This window comes from Apis mellifera, linkage group LG8 (assembly GCF_003254395.2).
Source record: "Apis mellifera strain DH4 linkage group LG8, Amel_HAv3.1, whole genome shotgun sequence".
Taxonomy (NCBI): Eukaryota; Metazoa; Arthropoda; class Insecta; order Hymenoptera; family Apidae; genus Apis; species Apis mellifera.
In genome coordinates this window covers 8,316,883-8,338,814 of record NC_037645.1, presented here as the reverse complement: position 1 = coordinate 8,338,814, position 21,932 = coordinate 8,316,883, and the positions used below count along the sequence as shown (strand labels likewise).

General features: G+C 34.0%; 2 protein-coding genes and 2 long non-coding RNA genes across 4 annotated transcripts in view; 2 read left to right on the top strand and 2 right to left on the bottom strand.

Annotated features, from left to right (window-relative positions):
• Positions 1-4,927, bottom strand: part of LOC411277 — a 98,145-nt gene extending 93,218 nt beyond the window's left edge. Inside the window, exon 1 of the mRNA XM_006564623.3 lies at positions 4,641-4,927. The gene's annotated coding sequence lies outside the window, so the exon portion shown is untranslated. The remainder of the gene's footprint in view (positions 1-4,640) is intronic.
• Positions 4,928-7,741: 2,814 nt separating this feature from the next.
• LOC100577901 lies at positions 7,742-13,715 on the top strand. Its single transcript, XM_003250440.4, has 5 exons — positions 7,742-7,986; positions 12,341-12,524; positions 12,596-12,750; positions 12,812-12,931; positions 13,093-13,715. The coding sequence occupies exons 1-5, from the start codon at positions 7,967-7,969 to the stop codon at positions 13,259-13,261; spliced, it is 648 nt and encodes a 215-aa protein (XP_003250488.2). The 5' UTR covers positions 7,742-7,966; the 3' UTR covers positions 13,262-13,715.
• Positions 13,716-14,061: 346 nt separating this feature from the next.
• On the bottom strand, positions 14,062-16,149 carry LOC102656187. The gene is made up of 3 exons (XR_410021.3): positions 15,631-16,149; positions 15,035-15,305; positions 14,062-14,953 (listed from the first exon to the last, which is right to left on the bottom strand). It is a non-coding gene; the product is annotated as an uncharacterized LOC102656187 (long non-coding RNA).
• Positions 16,150-17,297: 1,148 nt separating this feature from the next.
• LOC102656147 lies at positions 17,298-21,141 on the top strand. The gene is made up of 8 exons (XR_410019.3): positions 17,298-17,567; positions 17,720-18,088; positions 18,291-19,132; positions 19,249-19,319; positions 19,539-19,731; positions 19,832-20,176; positions 20,402-20,970; positions 21,063-21,141. It is a non-coding gene; the product is annotated as an uncharacterized LOC102656147 (long non-coding RNA).
• The last annotated feature ends 791 nt before the right edge of the window (positions 21,142-21,932 follow it).

Genomic DNA, 21,932 nt, shown 5'->3' with positions numbered 1-21,932 from the left:
ACTTCAAGATAAACGACCGACGCTTGTGCAACGAACGCGTAAATCGGCATCGTGACGTGTCACTTTATCGTTTCGATCGAAGTTTTCGCTAAATCGAGATCAGCGAATAGTAGTAGAAAGTAATCGTAACTATAGTCACGCCTGCCTGGTTATTATCGATAAGAAACAGCAAAACCTTCTTATCTTCATTCAGTTCTTCGAAAAGTAATGTGCAATTCTTCTGTTCGAGAACTTTAATATGATTGGAAAGTATATAACCTAATTATGATTCTAATTTTTTGATAAGAATTAATTTATGATTTTGATATTAAAATTGTGCTAAATTTAATTTCAACTTAACCTAACCTAACACGTTACACTCTAATTGTTTAAAAAATTTTAATTCTATTTTCTAATTTTTTGATAAGAATTAATTTATAATTTTGATATTAAAATTATTTAATTAAATTTAATTTTAACTTAACCTAATCTAACACATTACATTCTAATTATTTAAAAAATTTTAATTCTATTTTCTAATTTTTTAATTTTCTATTATTAATTCTATTATTAATTTTCAATTATTAATTCTATTTTCTAATTTTTTAATTTTCTATTATTAATTCTATTATTAATTTTCAATTATTAATTCTATTTTCTAATTTTTTAATTTTCTATTATTAATTCTATTATTAATTTTCAATTATTAATTCTATTTTCTAATTTTTTGATAAGAATCTATAATTTTGATATTAAAATTATTTAATTAAAATTAATTTTAACTTAACCTAACCTAACACTTTACACTCAATTGTTTAAAAAATTTTAATCTATTTTCTAATTTTTCGATAAGAATTATAATTTTGATATTAAATTTAATTTTAACTTAACCTAACCTAACACTCTAATTGTTTAAAAAATTTTAATCTATAATTTTCTAATTTTTTGATAAGAATTAATCTATAATTTTGATATTAAAATTATTTAATTAAATTTAATTTAACTTAACCTAACCTAACATTCTAATTGTTTAAAAAATTTTAATCTATAATTTTCTAATTTTTTGATAAGAATTAATTTATAATTTTGATATTAAAATTATTTAATTAAATTTAATTTTAATTTAACCTAACCTAACATTTTACACTTAATTGTTTAAAAAATTTTAGTCCTTTTATAAAGTATCTAGATACTTTCTTCTTTAATATAAAATATAAATAAAATACAATATAAAATTTAAGGACTACTTTTTACAAAATTTAATTAAAAAAACTTGAATAATTAAAAATCACAAATTTTGAGTATTGATTATCATCGAGCAAAGCGATAATTTTTTTTTCTTCGTACTTTCTTTATCAATCCAAACGTTTTTATCGAAAGCTAAAAAACATTCTCGACTCTTGATTAACGGTTCTGATCGTCTAGACGAGCATCGTTTCTTCGATACTTCGTTAATATTTATAGGCTTAAACCGTGCAATTACGCGAGGAAACGTTGCGCACTGCATAATGCGTGTACACACACGCTCCTATGCCGAGACGCATGCACATTCTACCCACGAGACTTCCTTCTTCTCGATACTTAGAAATGATATCGAATCTCTTGGCTTCGAGTTTGAATAAAATTAAGTACGACAACAAATTTTTAAAATTCATTAAAGCGCCAATGGAAATTCAATAAGAGGTGGAAAGAAACCACCAAGAGGAATATATATTTGTTCGAGGTGGGATTTTCTAGTAGTGTCAAGCCATACGCAACCATATGCGTCAAATCTTCTAATGTAAGAGTTAAACACATGTGTTTAGACATCCATTATCCTTTACACTAGATGCAAGTCATTGTATTATTACACCACAAGATTTCTACTCGCACAAAATTGTATTCAAAGAGATGCAACAATTTAAGTTTCTGTAAATATGATTTAAGAAAATTCTCTGTACATTTTTCTACATTATATATGGTTTTTATATTTTTTTTATTACATATATACAAAGTGAATCTTCTAATGTTGGCTTGAAAAAATTATAAAAGAGGACATATGAAGATTAATTTTATTTTTTCAAATAAAATCATTTAACTTTCATACATTAAAGATAATTAAAATAATATATATACAACAACAACAAGTTATATACACAAAATTGTATCCAAAGAGATGCAATTTAAGTTTCTGTAAATATGATTTAAGAAAATTCTCTGTACATTTTTCTACATTATATATGGTTTTTATAATTTTTTTATTACTGTCATATATACAAATCTCTTAATGTTGGCTTGAAAAAATTATAAAAGAGGACATATGAAGATTAATTTTATTCTTTCAAATAAAATCATTTAATTTTCATACATTAAAGATAATTAAAACGATATATATAACAACAATAACTTATATACACAAAATTATATCCAAAGAAATGCAACAATTTAAATTTCTGTAAATATGATTTAAGAAAATTTTCTATACATTTTTCTACATTATATATGGTTTTTATAATTTTTTTATTACTGTACAAATCTCTTAATGTTGGCTTGAAAAAATGATAAAAGAGGACATATGAAGATTAATTTTATTTTTTCAAATAAAATCATTTAACTTTCATACATTAAAGATAATTAAAATGATATGTATAACAAGTTTTATATATCCCTTTAGTTTTTATTATATAAAATATAAAATAATTTTTTAACTAACAATTATTAAATTTGCTAATTGAACAGAGTAATCACAATGAAATTAACAAAATTAAATTTTATATTTTTCTTGAAAGAAAGAAGAAGTTAAAAAAAAATGTATGCATGTAAGAATTTATTCATCAACATCACTATTTATTTTCTCCTGAGATGTATAGCTAATACATATTTTTAAACAAATTAGAAATAATAGATCAAATGCGTCCTTTTCAAGGAAAATCTTTTTTTCTATTTTCTATTACAAAATGTTGGAGAAAAATGCAGGGGATATTTCTTCCTTCGATACCTGCAAGGAAGAATACACACAATAGGAAAAATCTGCCATACAATTTTGGGACAGTTTCAGTCCCACGAGATTTGACCTGAACCCACATCTTCAACGACCATCTGCTCCTCCTGGATCACATACTTCATATATATATATTTTTCTCAGAGCTCTGTGCAACAGACAGACCGGCCATACCTAACCTCTTGATCTCAGGAAGCCGAAACGTAGCTGTGCCTCTTGTGGCAAAGAGAAGCAAGGAATATAAACACAACGGTCGAAGACACGTTATAACTGCCGCGATACGAAACGAGAACGACGACGTGTTCAACTACGACGGATTTAAACCTCGATACTTGAATCAGTTCTCTCCCTCCCTCTATTTTTCTCTCTCTCTTTTTCTTTTCCCGTACGCCTCTCTTCCTGTACGCCGTTTATCCGTCTCCCTTCCATGAATGAATTCGAGAACGTAAAACAAAGTTCGCCTCGTCCCGCCGCGCATCCGCCTATTTTCGGTTCAGACGCGCGCCCTTCGACTTTCGTTGGGGGAGAAAATTATTTCGGTCGAGGCGAGCTCTTTTCTCCGACAGAGAGAACCGCCTCTCATCCTGCTTTATTTCATATCGAACGATATTAACGCCAGGGCCAACGTCGAATCGTCCTTCGATCGTTTTCTCTTTCCCCCTGAATCGAGGAGAAAAAAAAAAAAAATATTTCGAGAGAGAAACAAACCGAATGCACGAATGGCGAATAAGTAGTCGGGAGGTTGCCGTGGGTCAGCGAGATTGTGCTGCATTCGTGCAACGTGTGCACGAGAAACGAAAAATTATTGCATATATCTTGCATATGTATGTATATAATACACATTGCACCGAGCGTATGTATACATATATATATATACGAGAAACTGGATGCTGACAGCTGGAAACTGGTTTCTAGAGAAGGCTCGTATTCGAATAGCTTGCGAGAATGAGACGAAACAGCAACAGCGTCAGGAAGAGTGGGAGATGGAGGAGGAAAGAAAGAGATGAATAGGTAAGAGAGAAGGAGAAAAAGAACGGAGAAATGGACGTAGTACAGCGTCCATCGTATACGGAGTACAGAGGTATCAGACCAGGAAACAAAGGAACGACCTGGCAGAGAGCAACGCGGAACAACGCGATATAGGCACGGGTCAAGTATTCACCAAGTTCAACGAAACACTGTTCTCTTATAGGTTGAGAAAATTTAAATATCTTTCCGCGAAACGAGCATGGTCGCAAATTCCTTGGAAGGAGAACCACCGATAATCGCGATAAATAGCGATCAAGGCGAAGAGGCAGGGCTCCTTTCGATCGAGCGTGCACGCACGATCGCACTTATTCTATGCAGCCATTGTGTTCCCTTCTCTCGAAAGAAGCAGCGAGATTCGTCATGAATACGAATACAACCTGCCGTATTCTCAAACATTCTTTCGTGTCTAAATACCTGCGTTAGCGCGTGTATATAGATATCGATAAACAGCGAGATAAATTTTTCAATCCAAGTATATACGTAATTATCGACTACTCGTGAATTGTGAAATAACGAATCGTTCGCGAATCAACAGATTTTAAAGTTACGCGCCAATATAGATCGAGTTATCGTAAAAATACTCGTGAATTTTTTATTATCGAATCGCTAATAAATTTACGATTTTATATCAATCTTATGTTATTTTACTCACCATTATGTATAAATAAATTATACTTTTTTAGTAGAAACTTTAGCAGGAAACTTTGCTGAACATCCAAGGATCCACTGATGAAAAAAAAAACACGCGACACTAACAACTTTTCTTTGAAAAGTGTTCTTACAGACGATAATAAATATGCACCGTTATCGAAAGAAAAATTCAACGATTTATCGTAATTGAGATACCGTGGAAAAAAGAAAAGAAACGTAGAAAATAAAAAATCACAATAATACACCGGTAAGAGCACGCCGGGCCCGGAGCGAACGTCAGGCCGACGGCGATGCAACAAGTGACAGACAAGCTCTTCGACTCTTTTAGTTCGTGCTTCGACTACTTTACCGGATGGCGCTAGTGCTCGGCAGAAGCCGAATACAAACTTTACGATTCGTCTTTTGCCGCCATTCCCCTCGCCTTTTGTCAAATTCTTTTCAACGAATTCTTTTCAACAAAGCCTAAATAGATTTCCTGGAATTCTTTTCAAATCTGAATTCTTTCAATCGCTGTTCGAATTTTCTTTCACATAAGAAATGGTTGTAAATGCTTTAAACTGCTTCCATAAATTCGATCGTATTTGAAAATATATTTTTTGTTGTAAAGTAATAATATTAAAAAAAGATAAAATTTTTAAAAATATGTTAATGATAAATCAACGTGAAAGTGCATGTTTATTCGATTGATTTTACAAAGATGGTAAATCCTTCGATCGTAAAATCCTTTTGAACGCTGCTAAACATTGCCGAGAGGTGACAGCACGAGTTTTACCAATCGTACGAGTCGTATGTTTCGTAGCATATATGTGGGAAAATATATTTATAGAAAATTTTTTTTTTGAATTCATATTTTGATCAATTAAAGAAATTTAGTTTCATTTTCAACATAAGCATAACAATAATTGGATAAAAATTGACAAAAGCGAACAATCTCGATAAACGATCGATTCTTATTTCTATCACGTTCTTTTTTCGAACTCGTCCTTATATTGTATGTACATAGTAGCTAACAATAGTCTCCGAGAGAAAGATAGCTCGAGGTGGTAACGAATCGCGGCTAAGACATGAAACGTGCAATTGTACTTGTTGCAATATACCTCTTGACATTTACACACACGGAAGATCCTGAATATCTTTCCAAGCGCGACGACTTCGACGAGAGAAGTTCGAATAGCGACCTGGCTGGAATTGATTTTATCAATAAACAAAACGATTCGCGAACTAAAGCGAATGAAGGCCAATATGAGGTTAACTTTCCTCGATCACGATTGTTTTTTTTCGGATTAATTGACTCGATAATTGATTTAATGTTTAAAAACAATTAAAAATTTTCTCTTTACGAGGTAAATTTTATTTTCTTTCTCGTTTCATTTTTACAATTATGTATCTCTATACTTGACATACTTACTTAACGTAGACTACATTTTAATATTTATATCGTATTGCTATGTTATTCGTATTATTGGTATATTTATACTTTTGGAATTTATAAAATTTCATCATATTCGATTGAATATAAATATAACGAAACATAATGAAGTTTAATCAAGTTCAAGTATTCTATGATATAACCTTACTTTTTTTTTTCATATTTGTGTAGCTTCGTAGCAATTCAATGAATGAAATAATGATATTTTATTTAAATAGCATGAAAAAATTTTATATAGATTCAAAAAATATTATTTATAAGAATTAATTTTAAGTTAAAACTTGAAATTATCAGTAAAATAGACATCTTTGTGCTATCGGAATAAAAATATACGACATAAATTTCATATGTTTCATAAATAAAATCACTAGATAGAAGATATATTTATCATATAAAGTTTTTTTCACTATCTTTTCAGATCGTGAATCATTTTCTAAAATATTTCTCATACTTGTGGAACACATTGTACGTATTTCGTTCATGACTCCGAACGAGTATTTGCGCGTGTCGTATGCGCATAGATCACAGAGAGTTGCACAAGATATCGATACTTTTTCTTTTCGAAGCTGAATGGAGGCACGAAACTTTATTCCCCGATCTTTGCCATTCTGTCATGGCCAAATTAATTTGTGTGAAAAGAAAAAAAAGAAAAAAAAAAAAAAAAGAAAAAAAAATGGGTTTCGTCGAGACTTGGGAATAAAGCAAAAAAAGTTGAGAAATGTCGAGAAAATAAAACAAGCCTGTCGAGTTTTCACGTTAATAATTTTTCTGCCGGCCAGCTTTAGTGTCGTCTTAGGACGACATCGTGGAATTTCAAGGATAATCATCCTGTCTAGCCAACAAGACCATCGAGATTACTTTTCTCTCAGGAAATTTATAACCTCTCTCATGCAATTCTCTCGAATAAGTTTCCGTTGATTCTATACAATTTCTCGAAGCACAGTTATCTATCAATTCTTTCCCATATTTTATCACCAAACGTTTCTCTCGATTTAATAAAATAATAAAATGCGATCAATTCGCTTTTTCGGCAAATGTTTTCAGCAAATTAAATCGATCAAGAATTTCTGCGCGAAAAGAAAAAAAGAAACAAATGAAAGGAAGAAAGGGAATAAAGGACACGGAGGATATCAGCAGGGTATCTGGCATTCCTTGCCTCTGGACAAGTACCAGGTCTGCATCGTGTTCACTTTCACTGGTTGCGCGCTCTATCTAACTATAAAACACGTCCTAAGCAGAGCGATTCGTTCGTTTCGGGGGACGATCGACTCACGATCCGTTCAGTTGTCTCTGTGTTACCGATCGGTATTTCTCTAATTCTCTCGGCCGCGACATTAACTCTCTTCCTAGGGAAAAATATCAAAAATGGAGAGGAGACACGAAAAAAAGGAATGTTCAACCTTGCTCGCGTTACATCAAGGATATCCTGACCGAAACCAGTGTCCATTTTATTCATTCTATCGGAAAGAGAAACGGTTCTCTCGACGCGTGAAAGGGTAAAATGAAATTAATCCAGGATTATTCGAGGAGATGTTATTCGAAATTCCATGAATTCGAACAATCAGCATGGATATCGCGCTGTTTCGTATTATCGAGAAGGATATATCACATGCACGATAGGTGGATGGGTTCGGCCACGGGTGGTTGCTGGCAGAGTGAGAGTGAGAGAGTCATATATATATAGAGAGAAGGGGAAACCCGACTCGGCACTCCAAAGTACACAGCCTCCGCGTTTGCAGTGGTGTGCTTTCGGTTCCCTCTACACACGATATTCATTCTTCGCGGCTTCGCGCCCGTGGTAACAGTCGGCCATCCACGTTTCCACGTTGCACGAGGGCAGCTTCCGGAATCAATTTTCTTTTCGTCAATCGACACGGCCACTCGAACCAGCTACAATCATGAAGCTCGCTCTACTCGCGTAAGTATTTTTTTTTTTTCTCACCGTCATTCTCTTAATCGTTCGATCATTTTCTAAAGTGTTTTTTCTTTTTTTTTTTTTTTATGAAAAATTAAAAGAAATATATTCCTTTTCTTCTTTCCACTCGATTTAAGTAAAAGAATTTGATTGAATTTTTTATTTTTTTTTTTTCGATTCGTGAACGTGTATTTAGAATTTAGTCGAAGTTGAATGTATAATTGCGCTTTGCTACGAGTTCGAATCAAGGCCGATCGGAACCTCGATCGAAAGGTGCACTCGTTCTGGCTATCTCGCGGTATTCGGTATCTGTCGCAAGTGATCATTGCGCGTTTGAGTCGACTGGCTCGCGTGAATTTCTGTTAACCCTAACCAGCTTCATGAAACGGGTTGGGTAACAAGGCGCACGAAGAGACGGATAATTATCGAAAACATTTTACCTTCATTTTTTTTTTTTTTGATCAATTTACATTACATCACACGAAATTAATAATATTCAAATTTAATTAATTCTTACAATATAGTAAATAATAATCAAGTTAAAAAATGAGGTTGCAAAAAAATTCTATTAATTAATAATTAAATGATTTGGAATATGTATATACATCGATGTAAATAATATTTTGGCCAACTTTTCGACACAAGTATGGGAAACACGGGGAGAAAAGCAAGCGTTATGCAAACATGGTGGAAAGAAGTATCGGATCCTGTTTCGAACCAGGAAATCGAATAGAAATTTCATCGTTACGATTAAAACGAGACACGGTTTCATTGATATCCTCCAGCGAGGAAAAACTAAGTATCGGTGCGACGGCCGTTTCCTTACGCAACGATTTTTTGAAAGCCAAACTGAAACTTCGATTCCTTCCCAACCAAGCAATTTCTCTCCGCACGTGACGAAAGAAACAAGTGAACGAGAAAAATATATATGTATATACACAATTCATATTTAAAAAAAAAAAAGAAGAAAAGGAAATGGATATTTTCTATATAAGCAAACCAAGTGTCATAATCGCGATTGCGGTTGCCAGACCGAGAAATTGAATTGCATCGAATCGCAGCGAGAAGACCTAATAACTTTTGACCGTGGAATCCGTTTTGTTCCGTTAACCCACTGCCTCGACAGGTATAATATCGTTGATAATTGCGAGTATAATAATTACATTTCATGCAGCTGGATAAGAAGGATCTCCTTTTATTTACTTTTCTATACCTTCCACATTATAATTCTTCGAGATAATATTAATGTGCTACGCAAATTGCATCTCGTGTTCGAATGTATATAAAGTATGATGGAGTAGTGAAACTTTCGTTCTCCTTTTCTTTACCTATCGTTTCCTATAATTAGAATTCTAGTTACTAGTAGAAGATGTATAATAATCGAATCAAAAATTCTCATACTTTCATGACATATAAATGACTCTATCGTTTCAAAAGAAATTAATTAAATTATTACACGCAGATTCTTTCTTCATTAATTATTTCACAATAATTCACGCGTTTGACAAAACGTCTGGTAGGATTAATCGCTCCCTCCCCTTCCCCACGTTTTAAAATTCCGCTCATCTCGAAGAGGATTGCGAAAAAAACGGGGGGGGAGGGGAAGGGCAACAGTTTTCTCGCCTCGTTTTTTCGGTTCCGAACGAAGTTGGCCCGCTCGTCCGTCTCCGGCTAGTTTTCGTGACATTTGTGAACACGTATCACGTATTCGTCGGGAATACGCTTCGTCAATCCGGCCAATCCTGTGAGCCGGCTGCCTGTTCTTGCGCGCGGCCAAGCCAGAGAAAGTGAGTTTCGTACGTGAATGTCACAGGTCAAAATCCACGCTGTTGTGTGTTACACGGGTGTACAGGATCTGCAAAGACAGGCAGCGGCGGCGTGTATCGGTTGCGCGCCGGTTTTGTCCACCGATCCCGAACCACTGCCTTCCTTTCGAGGAGGAGGAGGAGGAGGAGGAGGAGGACGAGCAAAATTTCTTCGCTTCTATTTTTCCATCCATTCCTGGCGAAAGTTGACGAGAGTCTTCCAATTTTTAAATAGCCCGCGCTCTGTTTCTTTCCTTTTCCTTCCTCTCTCTCTCTCTTTGTCGTTCTCAATCCTTTTTCTCGCAGAGATTTGAGTGATTTTGTGAAAAATGGAAAGAGATTTGGAAAAATAAGATGAGAATATATATATATATATATATATATATATATATATATATATATATATATGTATATATGAAGAAATTTTTGTATTATAAAAAAATATAGTATTATAAAAAAATATTTATATAGTATTATACAAGAGAGATTTGACTGATTTTGTGAAAAATAGAAAGAGTATGATTTATAAAAATAAGATGAGAATATATATATATATATATACATATAAAGAAATTTCAGTATAAAAAAATATTTATATAGAATAATATATAGTATATAATATTATACAACAGAGATTTGACTGATTTTATGAAAAATAGAAAGAGTATGATTTATAAAAATAAAATGAGAATATATATATATATATATATATATATACATATGAAGAAATTTCTGTATAAAAAAATATTTATATAGTATTATATAAAAGAGATTTGACTGATTTTATGAAAAATGGAAAGAATACAATTTGTAAAAATAAAATGAGAATATATATATATATGAAGAAATTTCAGTATATAAAAAAAAATATTAATATAGAGTATTATATAGAATATATAGTATATAGTATTATACAACTTGCAGATTTGACTAATTTTATGAAAAATAGAAAGAATATGATTTATAAAAATAAGATGAGAATATATATATATATATATATATATATATATATATATATATATATATATATATGAAGAAATTTCCATTCTAAAAAAATATTTATATAGTATTATTTGTCAAGAGAGATTTGACTGATTTTATGAAAAATGGAAATAATACAATTTGTAAAAATAAGATGAAAATATATATATATATATGAAGAAATTTCTATATAAAAAAATATTATACAACTCAGAGATTTGACTGATTTTATGAAAAATGGAAAGATATTTGTAAAAATATATATGAAGAAATTTCCATTCTAAAAAAGTATTTATACAGTATTACACAACTTTATAGATAGATTAAAAATATTATATGAATTGTTCAAGAAATAATTAGATTAGGGTATGATCGAATTTTCTAGACGGATGGAGATTTTTGCAACAGTGGGGATAAGGAAAAGGTGAGAATTTTGAGAAAAATTCGAGATTGCGACGGGTAGAATATCCGACGGGAAGTAAATTGCTCACGAGCAAACCGGTGTCAGAATTTCTTCAAGATACTCCTCTTCAACGCGTATTAGTCTTCATTTCGACATACCGACTTCGATATTTTCTGCCTGTCGAGAAATCATCGATTCCCTCTTACTCACTAATTCCTCGCTGAAGAAATATATCACTTAAAAATATTAAATCCGCTCTGAAAAATATTAAATTTACTTTCCAAATTGAAAAATTCTTTTCCCTTTATTATCTCTTAAATTCGTCGAAAAAACTTATTTTGTTTGTTGGCTGATTTTTATCGATGGATCAAAATGGTTTGAAAACTTATCCAAGATTGTTATCTTCGAGAGTTTCTTGATTCTTTGGAGGAGGAGCAAGATTAACTTCCTGTTGTCGTCGGTTTCTTCACAGAGATCTGAAGCAACGTATCTACTTTGCCTTTCACTATCGCTCGAGATCTTCGCTTTTTGACCTCGCCAGGCATCTCTGCGTTTCCTGCCACGGCATCCTGTTAATTAATTAACCACACGACATCAATCAAACGTTCCTTTATACACACGTAGAGAATCCATCTTGACGATTATTGTGCTATTATCGTAACCTCTTTCCACGATCACTGGTAATAAAACTAGTGATTTATATATATATATACACTTATTGTGTTTATACGAGAGAATGGCCGAGAGAGAAAGCAAAGGAAGGTGAATTCGAATTGCGATAGATCCAACTGTTTCATTTCCAAATAAAAATTCGCGAAAAAAAGAATCTCACGTTTAATAAATAAAATTGTATAGCATATTGTAACGATGAATAGGCTTCTCATACTTTTATTACAAAAAAAAAAAGAAATATCGAAAGTTAAAACTTACTTTCTTTGTCTTTGTGTCAACGCCAAACCTAAGTAATTAACTTTTCACTTTTGTACCATATAATGTATCTGACCGTTCATCATCAGGCCGTTTACAAAGTGATTGAAAATACCATTACTCTACTCTCACTTATCAAATATTTGTATTTCTCTCTCTCTCCTTTCTCCGCTTTAAACGGAGAATCCAATCCAAGATAGAATCTTTTCTCCAGAATAAATAATCAAATTTATTATCACAGATTTATAGCGATCAGCTGTCTGATAGCCGTGGTCAGATCGGCAGAGGAGGAGTACGATTACGAGGAGGAGCCAGCGGCAGCCCCTGTCACCCCAGCCCCGGCCAGATCCGGTTCAGGTAGATTGGGCGGGTTGCTGTCCTCCAGGGGCCGCGTGAGCGTCGGTAGGAAGTCGGCCGCGCCAGCCGTGAGTTGCCTTCGCCTTAAAATCGATCGATTTCTCGAAGCAGGCTCGTTCATAATAAACCCTCCCTTAAGGCGCAATCGACCACGGCGAAGGCGATCGAGCAACCGGCCGCCGAGGCGGAGGAGGAGGAGGAGGAGGAGCTGGAGGATAACCAAGAACAAGAAGAGGCGCCGACCACGACCACCGAGTCGTCGAAGAAAGTTCGCGGTGGTGTCAGACCGTTCAGGTAATTTTTTTCATCTCGTCTCGATTATCGATTCATTGAGGGGAAATGGTTGCGATTCAAGGTCGAATCAAGATCTGTTGGACGCGTTGAAGAGAAGAAGAGCACAAGCGGGACCCACCACCTCTCATCGGGACACGTCTGCCACTCAAAGCGCCACCGAATCGACGACACCCAAGTCCAAGTAAATTCCATCTTCTCTTATCTGAATATTCTTTTTAAGAAATATTTCTTTAGAGAGGTTTTATATTTAGAAATAATATTTTAGAAATAATATTTAATCGTGAATTCTCGTCGATGTTTCGAGTGTTGGAAGAGGAAAGTAAAGATAACGTTTCGTTTCAGAGCAACCACGCACAGCCGCAACAAAAGCAACGGCGCCACTAGCGAGACGAAATCGACGGGGCGCGGCAGGTTCGGCGGGGCGAGGGGAGGCAAGCCTTTGCAGGAGGAGGTGGAAGAGACTCAGCGGGAAGAGGTTCAAGTGAAACCGAAACCGTATCGCAGAGGTTAAGTGGAGAATCGAGCGGATTTTTTCCAGCTTTCGTTCGACGGGACGAGTTAAAAATTTTTATAAAATTAAAGTCTAAAAATCGCAGCGGTTCGATTCCACCGTTCCATTCGTGGAAAAAAGAAACGATGAAAATTCATTTCCTTGGCAACGTGTATGCAAAATTCGTCCTCTCTCTCTCTCTCCTCTTCTTTTCTCTCTCTCTCTTGTATATCGAATCTCCTAGCGTTTAAAAAAAGAAAAAATTGAAACACGACGAGAAGAGTGTGACAAATGCGTGGACAAACCTGTAACTCTATCAGTTTTGTAATATCTATATGTTTGCGCATTAATGGAGAAAGTACATTCGAAATGACATGTGTGTATATATATATAGAGGAAGGCTGCCATTCACCGAATACTCAAGGTACTTACTGTATAAATGTAAATTAATACAATAAAAATTCTAAAAAACACACACGATAGTTTAAAAAAACACACACAACAAATACAGGAGAAGTAAGAAATTTTCGAGATATTGTTCGTGGGTGAATATATATATATATATACCTAAACGTTTCTAACCTTGGCGAATCTACGAGTATACGACGATCTTTATCCCTCCATAAGCGGCTTTTCTTATTTGCATCCAGCACCGATCGTGTGGGACGTCGTGTGCAGGAGAAATTCCAACGAGCATGTTTGGAATGTCGAGGGCGTGCACTCCATCCGCGCCTCTCATCTTTTATACATCTCGAACGCGCTTCGAACGTACCCTTTTTCCCCCCGAAAAAAAGAAACATCCCTATAAACTTGCTGTTGCATCCTCTCCCCCCCCCCCCTCCCTCGATCGATCTTCAAAATGGCGATTTTTGCCTCGTTCGTTTCACCTCGTTCGCAAAGGAATGGGATGGAAGAATAGGATATGTTGAACGAGGGAGAGGAAGAGAGGCGGACCTCTGTCCGACGAGGCCCTCTCCAGAGAGGCGTACGCGCGAAAGTGAGAGGCAAGAAGTATCCCGTCGGCCTTGAGGCCTTCGCGAGAAGCATTTCACTCGGCAAACGACCATCCGTGCCGTGTCACCGGCGGCCTGATAACAGGAGGAGGACGTTCAGGCGATGAGGCGAGAACGCGAGAAATCGAGAAAGGTAGACGAGATGATCGAAGAAATTAATTTTTCCCTCCCCTCCCTTCCTTCCTTTCGAGGAGCAAACAGGTTATTGCTTTTTGTTTTACGTTTTACGATTATATACGTGCACGGAGGATTATGCGAGGAGTAATAATACTGGCAATCGAATCGATGGCATTTAATTAAGAATCGGTGAATGATAGATGTCTTTATTCACCGGTAATCCTTGACAGGGTCTACATTCCGCGGCGAATTTCCCGTTTCACTCGACCTCTGTCACGGCACACGACCGCTGTAGGCAAATCGATTCGATTATCACAATGTTTTCCTTTCTTCAGCGATTTTTTTCCTTTAACGAGAGAATAAAAATAGAAAATATTATTATTCCCTAATTGTGCGTACAAGAAAATGTATTGTATCGAAGTTATTATTAAAGAAAAAATCGCAACGAACTTTTTCATATTCCTTTCAATCCACCATAAATAAAATAAATCATTTTTATTTATATTTATTTTAAAATTTTCTATAATTGTAAATCATTGATGTAAAGTATATGAAACTGGTGACCTCTCGAAAATTATCACGTCTACAAACAAAAATTACGATTTTTCATTACTATTATTGCATATATATTTCAATCGAGATGTTATAAGATTGGATACGTTACACGTTTATGTACGTGACCCGTGAGCCTGCATCGCGCATTGCAAGTGACTTTTAAAAGTGCATCCTCGCGTTGGATGTGTTCGTGATTCGTGGCCGGAGACGACCAGTTCTACGTTGACCTTTCGATAATGTCGTCGAAGTCACCGGCACAGTGGCGGCAGATGCAACGGTAATAACGATCGTGCGTTTCATCTGTCTACGTGGCGTCTTCTTTCTTCCTTTCAGCCTGTTTTAGATTCGTTTTAGAATCGAGCATTGCGATGATAATTTTTCTAAAAAAGAATTACAAGATCCGTTATGAATAGAGATGAAGAGTGTAAGTAGGTTAGGATATAAACAAAATTTTTCACAGATATTTGGAAAGAGGGAATTTTAATCTTTTTATGGATTTCTCTAAAGCAGTTATTCTTGTAATATAGGATAAGAATAGGATAATTTACGAGTAAATTCATTTTTTTAAAATTAGATAATTTTTAAACAAATCAATATTGAGATTGTAATATTTAAAGAAAAATAAATAAAAAAAATTTCTATTATAGGATAATGTATAATGTAAACACGACTTCAATATTAACATGCAATTCTTGACCAATTTACCGTTTGCGTTTTTGTTGTTTCTCTGGAAATGGTACGACGATAGCTTATCAATCTTAAATCCCGTTAGATCGAGCACGACGTGGTCAATGACGATCGAAAGTAAATAACCTATTGCCGGAAGGAAATTGCGTAACTGTTTCTCCAGTATGCCCGAACGTTAGAAAGTTTCGAATATCTGGTATCCCGACTCGTTTCAAAAAGTTACTATTCGACTGCATCACTCGCGACACGATCAGATGTTTCGATTATTATAGCGACACTTTGTAATTGCGACAAGAATTTTACCTTTTGTCGTTGGTATTTTCATCATTTCTTACAATTGCGCTATTCGAGAAGAGTTTAATCGTCGGTTTCTATATTTTTAGAAAAATACGAATTCCTTGGCCAACATTGGCATACAAAAGTACGTGTTGTAACTATATGTCAGTTTACAATAATAGAATTTATAAAATATTTGTAGAAAAAAATAAATGTAGAATTTAATTAAGCATTTTACTCGAACAACACTTGCATCCAACGATACAATTACGGAACTATTAAATTTAAAATGTTTTCTAGGATTGAACAAAAAGTAATAATTGCAAAAAATGTAAAGCGAGTTTCTATATTTTTAAACGCTCGTCAATGTTTCGCGTTAATGCTAAATATAACATTTTGCTGGAAAAAAAAAAATTAACGAGAACACTTACTTTTATCTTGAACAAAACATGGCAAATATGAATAACAAAAGTGTTAACTGCATCTTAAAATATCCTTTTCTTAAAAATCTTAATGGTCAAAGTCTTTAAAAGTCTTTACGTTAATTCGAATAGGTTTTTCGATAAAACGTATTTATCTCTTTCATAATTGGTCAGCACAATGATCCACTCTATAAATAGGTTAGTTTGTGGCTTGATGCAAGATACCACTACATACTGCAAAATGTTAGACACGACATCTGTTATCTGGTGAATAACGCGAGTGGAGAGCATCAACAACGCTCTCGTGTCGCAAAACGGAAAGTTATTGCGAAACTAGGAAACGATTATAGAAATGCAACGCGGCAAAAGTGTATTATTTCTTATTATGTTGCGCAAAACTGTAACAGAACAGACTTGGCTGTGTGTCGTGAGTTCTATCGTCAAGCATTTCCCCAAGGAAATGTACGTCTGCATGACTCGCGCTGAGAATAAATCGTAATTGTACTTCATTTAACTCGCGAGTTGTTGAGAGTTGAAAGGGACGTGTAATCGTGTTCATCCTTCTTCACCACGTAAACTGGAAATGTTTTAGACGTGACAGTTTGTCTTGCGAGACACCACGATGGAAAAGTTGACGATATTGTTCGTTGCTTGCTAGCTTGTTTAGTTTCGTCTTCGTCCGCTGTTGATCGTTACTCGAACAACTGGAGGTTTAGGTTAGGTTCGAAATGAATGCGTGCTTTTTTTTTCAAATAGACAATAAAACGTTAATTAATTGTTAATTTGCATACGTGTTACATAAGATATATAATTTAAAAAAAATAACCGTAAAATTATGGAAGAGTAATTTCATCTTGTTATTTGAAAAGAAAGTTTGTTGCTAGGTGTAATTGGACATACAAACCAATGGCAAATTAATTATGTATTGTCTTCCTGGTTGTGTAACAAAATTTTTTAGTATTTAATAATTACTATAATTATAAAAGAAAATAATAATTGCGAATAATATACCGAAGTAAAAAAATAGTTCGTTATTGCTTATAATTTTATTATTACTATATTACGTGTCGTTAAATTCTTTCATAGAGAACAGAATGATTTGATGAACATGTAAAAATGTATGTTTAGAAATTTCCATTGCTATTCCATTCATATTACAAATTACCGTGTATTACAAATCCGAGTAATTAATTCGCAGAATTTATTATCGGCATTAATCAAAATCTACCGTTATTACTTGGAAGTTGCGTGTCTGAGGTAAGTTTTTTTGCAGAAACTCATTAATACGTCGTGTTATCGTTGAAACTTGAGTGCGTAATATAAATTAGTTATTGTCGAGGTATTATAATTTTCAGTAATTTTTTTCAGTTTTACTTATTTCCAAACATCTTTTCTTATCTAATTCTTAGAGTGGCGAGTGGCAAGGATACGTTTAAAAAGATACGGCCGTCTTGTTTACGACTCCTACGAGCATTTTGTGTTTCGAGTAACACGCGATAACGACGGCCGAGAATAAAACGAAACGTTGCTCAAATGGGGAGGAAGAGGAAAGGACTTTCTCCGAGTGAGAAGATCCTTATTCGCTTTCCCTGATGTATCTGTCCATGTTCCTGCTACCAAAGCTTCGCTTGTAAGGACAACAATGTTGAGATACATGATCATTATTATTACATCTTTCTCTGACAAACAAGAATATCTAAAAACGAAAAGAATATTTTCAAATTTTTATTTGAAAAAAATTACAAAAAATCATAAGAAATATCTGAAAACATTGTGTAGTAAGTATATCGAAAATATTAATAAATAAATTTCCATATTTTTGACGATATTATTCTTAATTCATAAATTTCATTTTTCGAAGAAAATGTGGAATCAAAAAATAAAAGTATTTTATTAGAAAAATTACACCTTTTTAAATATCTAAAAAAAAATTTATTTCCCAACAGAGAAGATATCATTATCATTTATCATTTTCCATAGCACACGAGTACTTAAGTATTTCGCATCGTTAAGATCGATATCATCGGATCGATATCCTGCAACGCCTACCTGATGCTCCATTATGCACATCAATGTTAAGGTCGTCTCATCCCCAGTTGCCGCGTAACGAAACGTAATGGAAATTGGTGATCATCAACCTGCAATGTGGGTCAAGTTGATGTCCGGTTTCGTGAAACTGGAATACGAGCATCGTGTCAAAACTAAACGTGCTGTATCGAAAAGTAGAATCATGCATCGGACACACGAAACACCTCTCTTTCCCTTTCAAAATATAAAGGAAACGAACACTCGTGGAACACTCTCTAGCCCGACAGCAATGAGAAAACGAATATTTTTTCGTTGTGTTTGGTGGCGTCTCTTTCAACGCCAGAACAAATCAACACGTCAGGTTACATAACAACTATTCACCATATCCTGAAAAATATGCTCGATAGATATATACACGCATATGGAAGACTTTCACGGATGCTTTACCCCGGTGAACGGACAGGTTTGTATAACCGATTTGAAAGAGGAGATTACCATTTATCCCTTATTAGCGATATCGATAATAAGATCGAGTGTATTTCATATTTGAATTTACCGCCATTTTTAAATGACTTCACGAGCCATGAAGGTTGAACTGGTTGAACAGGTTGTTCTTTGAGATGAAATGGAACGAAAATCAAGAACGATGAAATTATATTTTATATTAGTTTTGATTTTCGTTAGTTGGAAATTGACGAAAGTCTAGCTCTGCGCACGAGCAAGCCGCCATATTGGATTTAATCTAACCTCTACAATATGGATCCCCGTCTTGTGACTTTCGAGAAGATTGCAAAGTAACGTTAATAGAATATCGATTATACGAATTTTATCCAATTATTATATACATATTTTTATGTAGGTACGATAAATATTCAAATTAGTATACCTAAAAAATGTTTATATATTCTAGGAAACGCATTCTTGGAACAGTATTTAAAAACGATTAATTTATTTTTCTTTGTAATGCATTTTTCTTACGAGGTACGTATCCTTTTTATGTCCGTATTAGAAAATTATTTAATTTCTAATTAATTTTACGTATTATCATTTTTATACGCAATTATTTACGTAATTCAATTTTTTTCCCTCCGAGAAATTGAATGTTATTAAATCACAAATGATAAAATTAAAAGTCTTACAAAAAGTTAATCGGCTTCTGATTTAATCACCTTAAATCGCCAATGTTTGCCAATGATTTAGCCGATTTTGCTCGTCGTCAAAGATAAAGGAATAAAAGCATTCGGACCGGTCAGACCGATACGGAGGTAGATATCGATGACGATCGAAGGCACTTTCCATGAAATTCCTCGAGCCGCCTCCCGCCAGGTTCTTTCGTCATCGTACGAAAGAAATCGAAAACTATCCGCGTCGATGCATTCTTCCAGGTATCCAGGTATACAGTATACGAGTATTTTTACACGATCGAGAGGATATTCGAAAAGAGTATTGTGCTCGAGAGCGAAAGTCATCGGTGATATTCACACGTGTCTTAGATTCCGGTTCTTGGCTGTCCTTAACATTGAACGAGCTGGTCGTGTCCGACCTTACGTCGAGGAGAGGATGTTTTGCAACTTCGAGATTTCACTTTGATACCCTGCATTCTTGCCGGCCACTGGAATCGTCGTGTCCATCGCTTTGATCGGAGGGAACATCCTTCGCAGAAATTGATTGACAATTGGAAAATGACTTTCGTCGATAATGTAATTAAAGAGAGAGACATGGAGAGATTGATTATGGATAGAAGATGAGAAGAAAAAAAAAAAATGCGAAACTGAGACTTGAATACTGGATTTTGCTCGCACGAAAGATATCGTGTTTATTTAATTTATTTTATTTTGGTAATTATTTTAATATCTTTGCCCATTATTGGATAATAATATATGTTATAGAGAAGACGTTAAAGTCTTCAATGAGGTAGGAAAAAGATATAATAAAACGAATCAAATATGTTCATAAAATTTGATGTAAATATCAATAAATTCATTAAATAATTCCACGTTAAATTCAACATTGCGCAAATACTTTTCAATATATATATATATATATATATATATATTTTTCAGCCAACGAATGAAGAATTATTCTCAAGCGAAATAGAAGTCGAAAGTGTGAAGCCGATTAAGAAGTAAGATTCATTCCCTTGACCAATCCATTTCGAAATTTTGAACGATTGAAATGATCTCCTCCACCTTAATTCGTTCATTTTCTCGCACCGTGACCCGCGTTCCAATTCCACAAGCAGAAAATGAAAGGGAAAGAGGAACGTCGCCTAATTAAAATCACGGCAACGTGCACGCCTTCGTTTCCGTATCGTGGAAACACGAATTTAAGGAGGCGTAGATTCATGAACGATGACGCGGTTGGAATAGAAAGCGGGCTGGGAGACGAGCCAGCGATACATCAACGTGCAACGTGATGTTAGGAAGGGACGTGTTTATCAAAAAAATCGGTGCCATATCGAGCGGGAAGAGTCTGTTCCCGATCGAAAACGGTGTATATTCCGTTTCTACGATTCGGATTCGCTTTTACAAAATTGACTTTCTCTGGGGCACGGGTGTGTCCCCTCCCAAACGTACCGACGTGATCGAGATCGTTATTGACGATCCAGATCCACGGATCTGGGATTGAATTGGTAAGTTTTCTTTTATGGGTTTGTGTTACAATCGATTTTCAGAAAGAGAGATTCTTTACTGTTCTAAATTTTTTCTATTTTTTTTATTGTAGGTAGTTATGTCACTGTTGTTTGAGAAAAAGTTAATCACATGTGTGATATAGGTACAACATTATTTGTTTATTCACAAGAATGAATTTATCTTAAATTATTCTTTCTATTGTTCTAATTTTTATATCACTGTTGTTTGAGAAAAAATTAATTACATGTGTGATGTAGGTACAATATTATTTATGTATGTTTATTCACAAGAATGGATTTATCTTAAATTATTCTTCCTATTGTTCTTCCTCTTGTTATTTTTATATCACTGTTGTTTGAGAAAAAGCTAATTACATATGTGATGTAGATACAAGATTATTTGTTTATTCACAAGAATGGATTTATCTTAAATTATTCTTCCTATTGTTCTTCCTCTTGTTATTTTTATATCAGTGTTTGAGAAAAAGCTAATTACACGTGTGATGTACAATATTATTTGTTTATTCATAGAAATGGATTTATCTTCAATTATTCTTTCTATTGTTCTTCCTCTTGTTGTTTTTATATCAGTGTTGTTTGAAAAAAAGCTAATTACACGTGTGATGTATAATATTATTTGTTTATTCATAGAAATGGGTTTATCTTAAATTATTTCTATTGTTCTAATTTTTATATCACTTTGAGAAAAAGTTAATTACATATGTGATGTAGATACAATATTATTTGTTTATTCACAAGAATGGATTTATCTTAAATTATTATTCCTATTGTTCTAATTTTTATATCACTGTTGTTTGAGAAAAAGTTAATTACATATGTGATGTAGATACAAGATTATTTATTTATTCACAGAAATGGGTTTATCTTAAATTATCATTCCTATTGTTCTAATTTTTTGTATGTTTCATATTGTTGCAATTGATTTTGATTAAAAAGAATTT

Coding starts and splice junctions, on each gene's coding strand:
- LOC100577901 (XM_003250440.4), top strand. CDS start 7,967: ATGAAGCTCGCTCTACTCGC. Junction 12,525..12,595: donor GGAAGTCGGCCGCGCCAGCC/GTGAGTTGCCTT, acceptor CCCTCCCTTAAG/GCGCAATCGACCACGGCGAA. Junction 12,751..12,811: donor GGTGGTGTCAGACCGTTCAG/GTAATTTTTTTC, acceptor TTGCGATTCAAG/GTCGAATCAAGATCTGTTGG.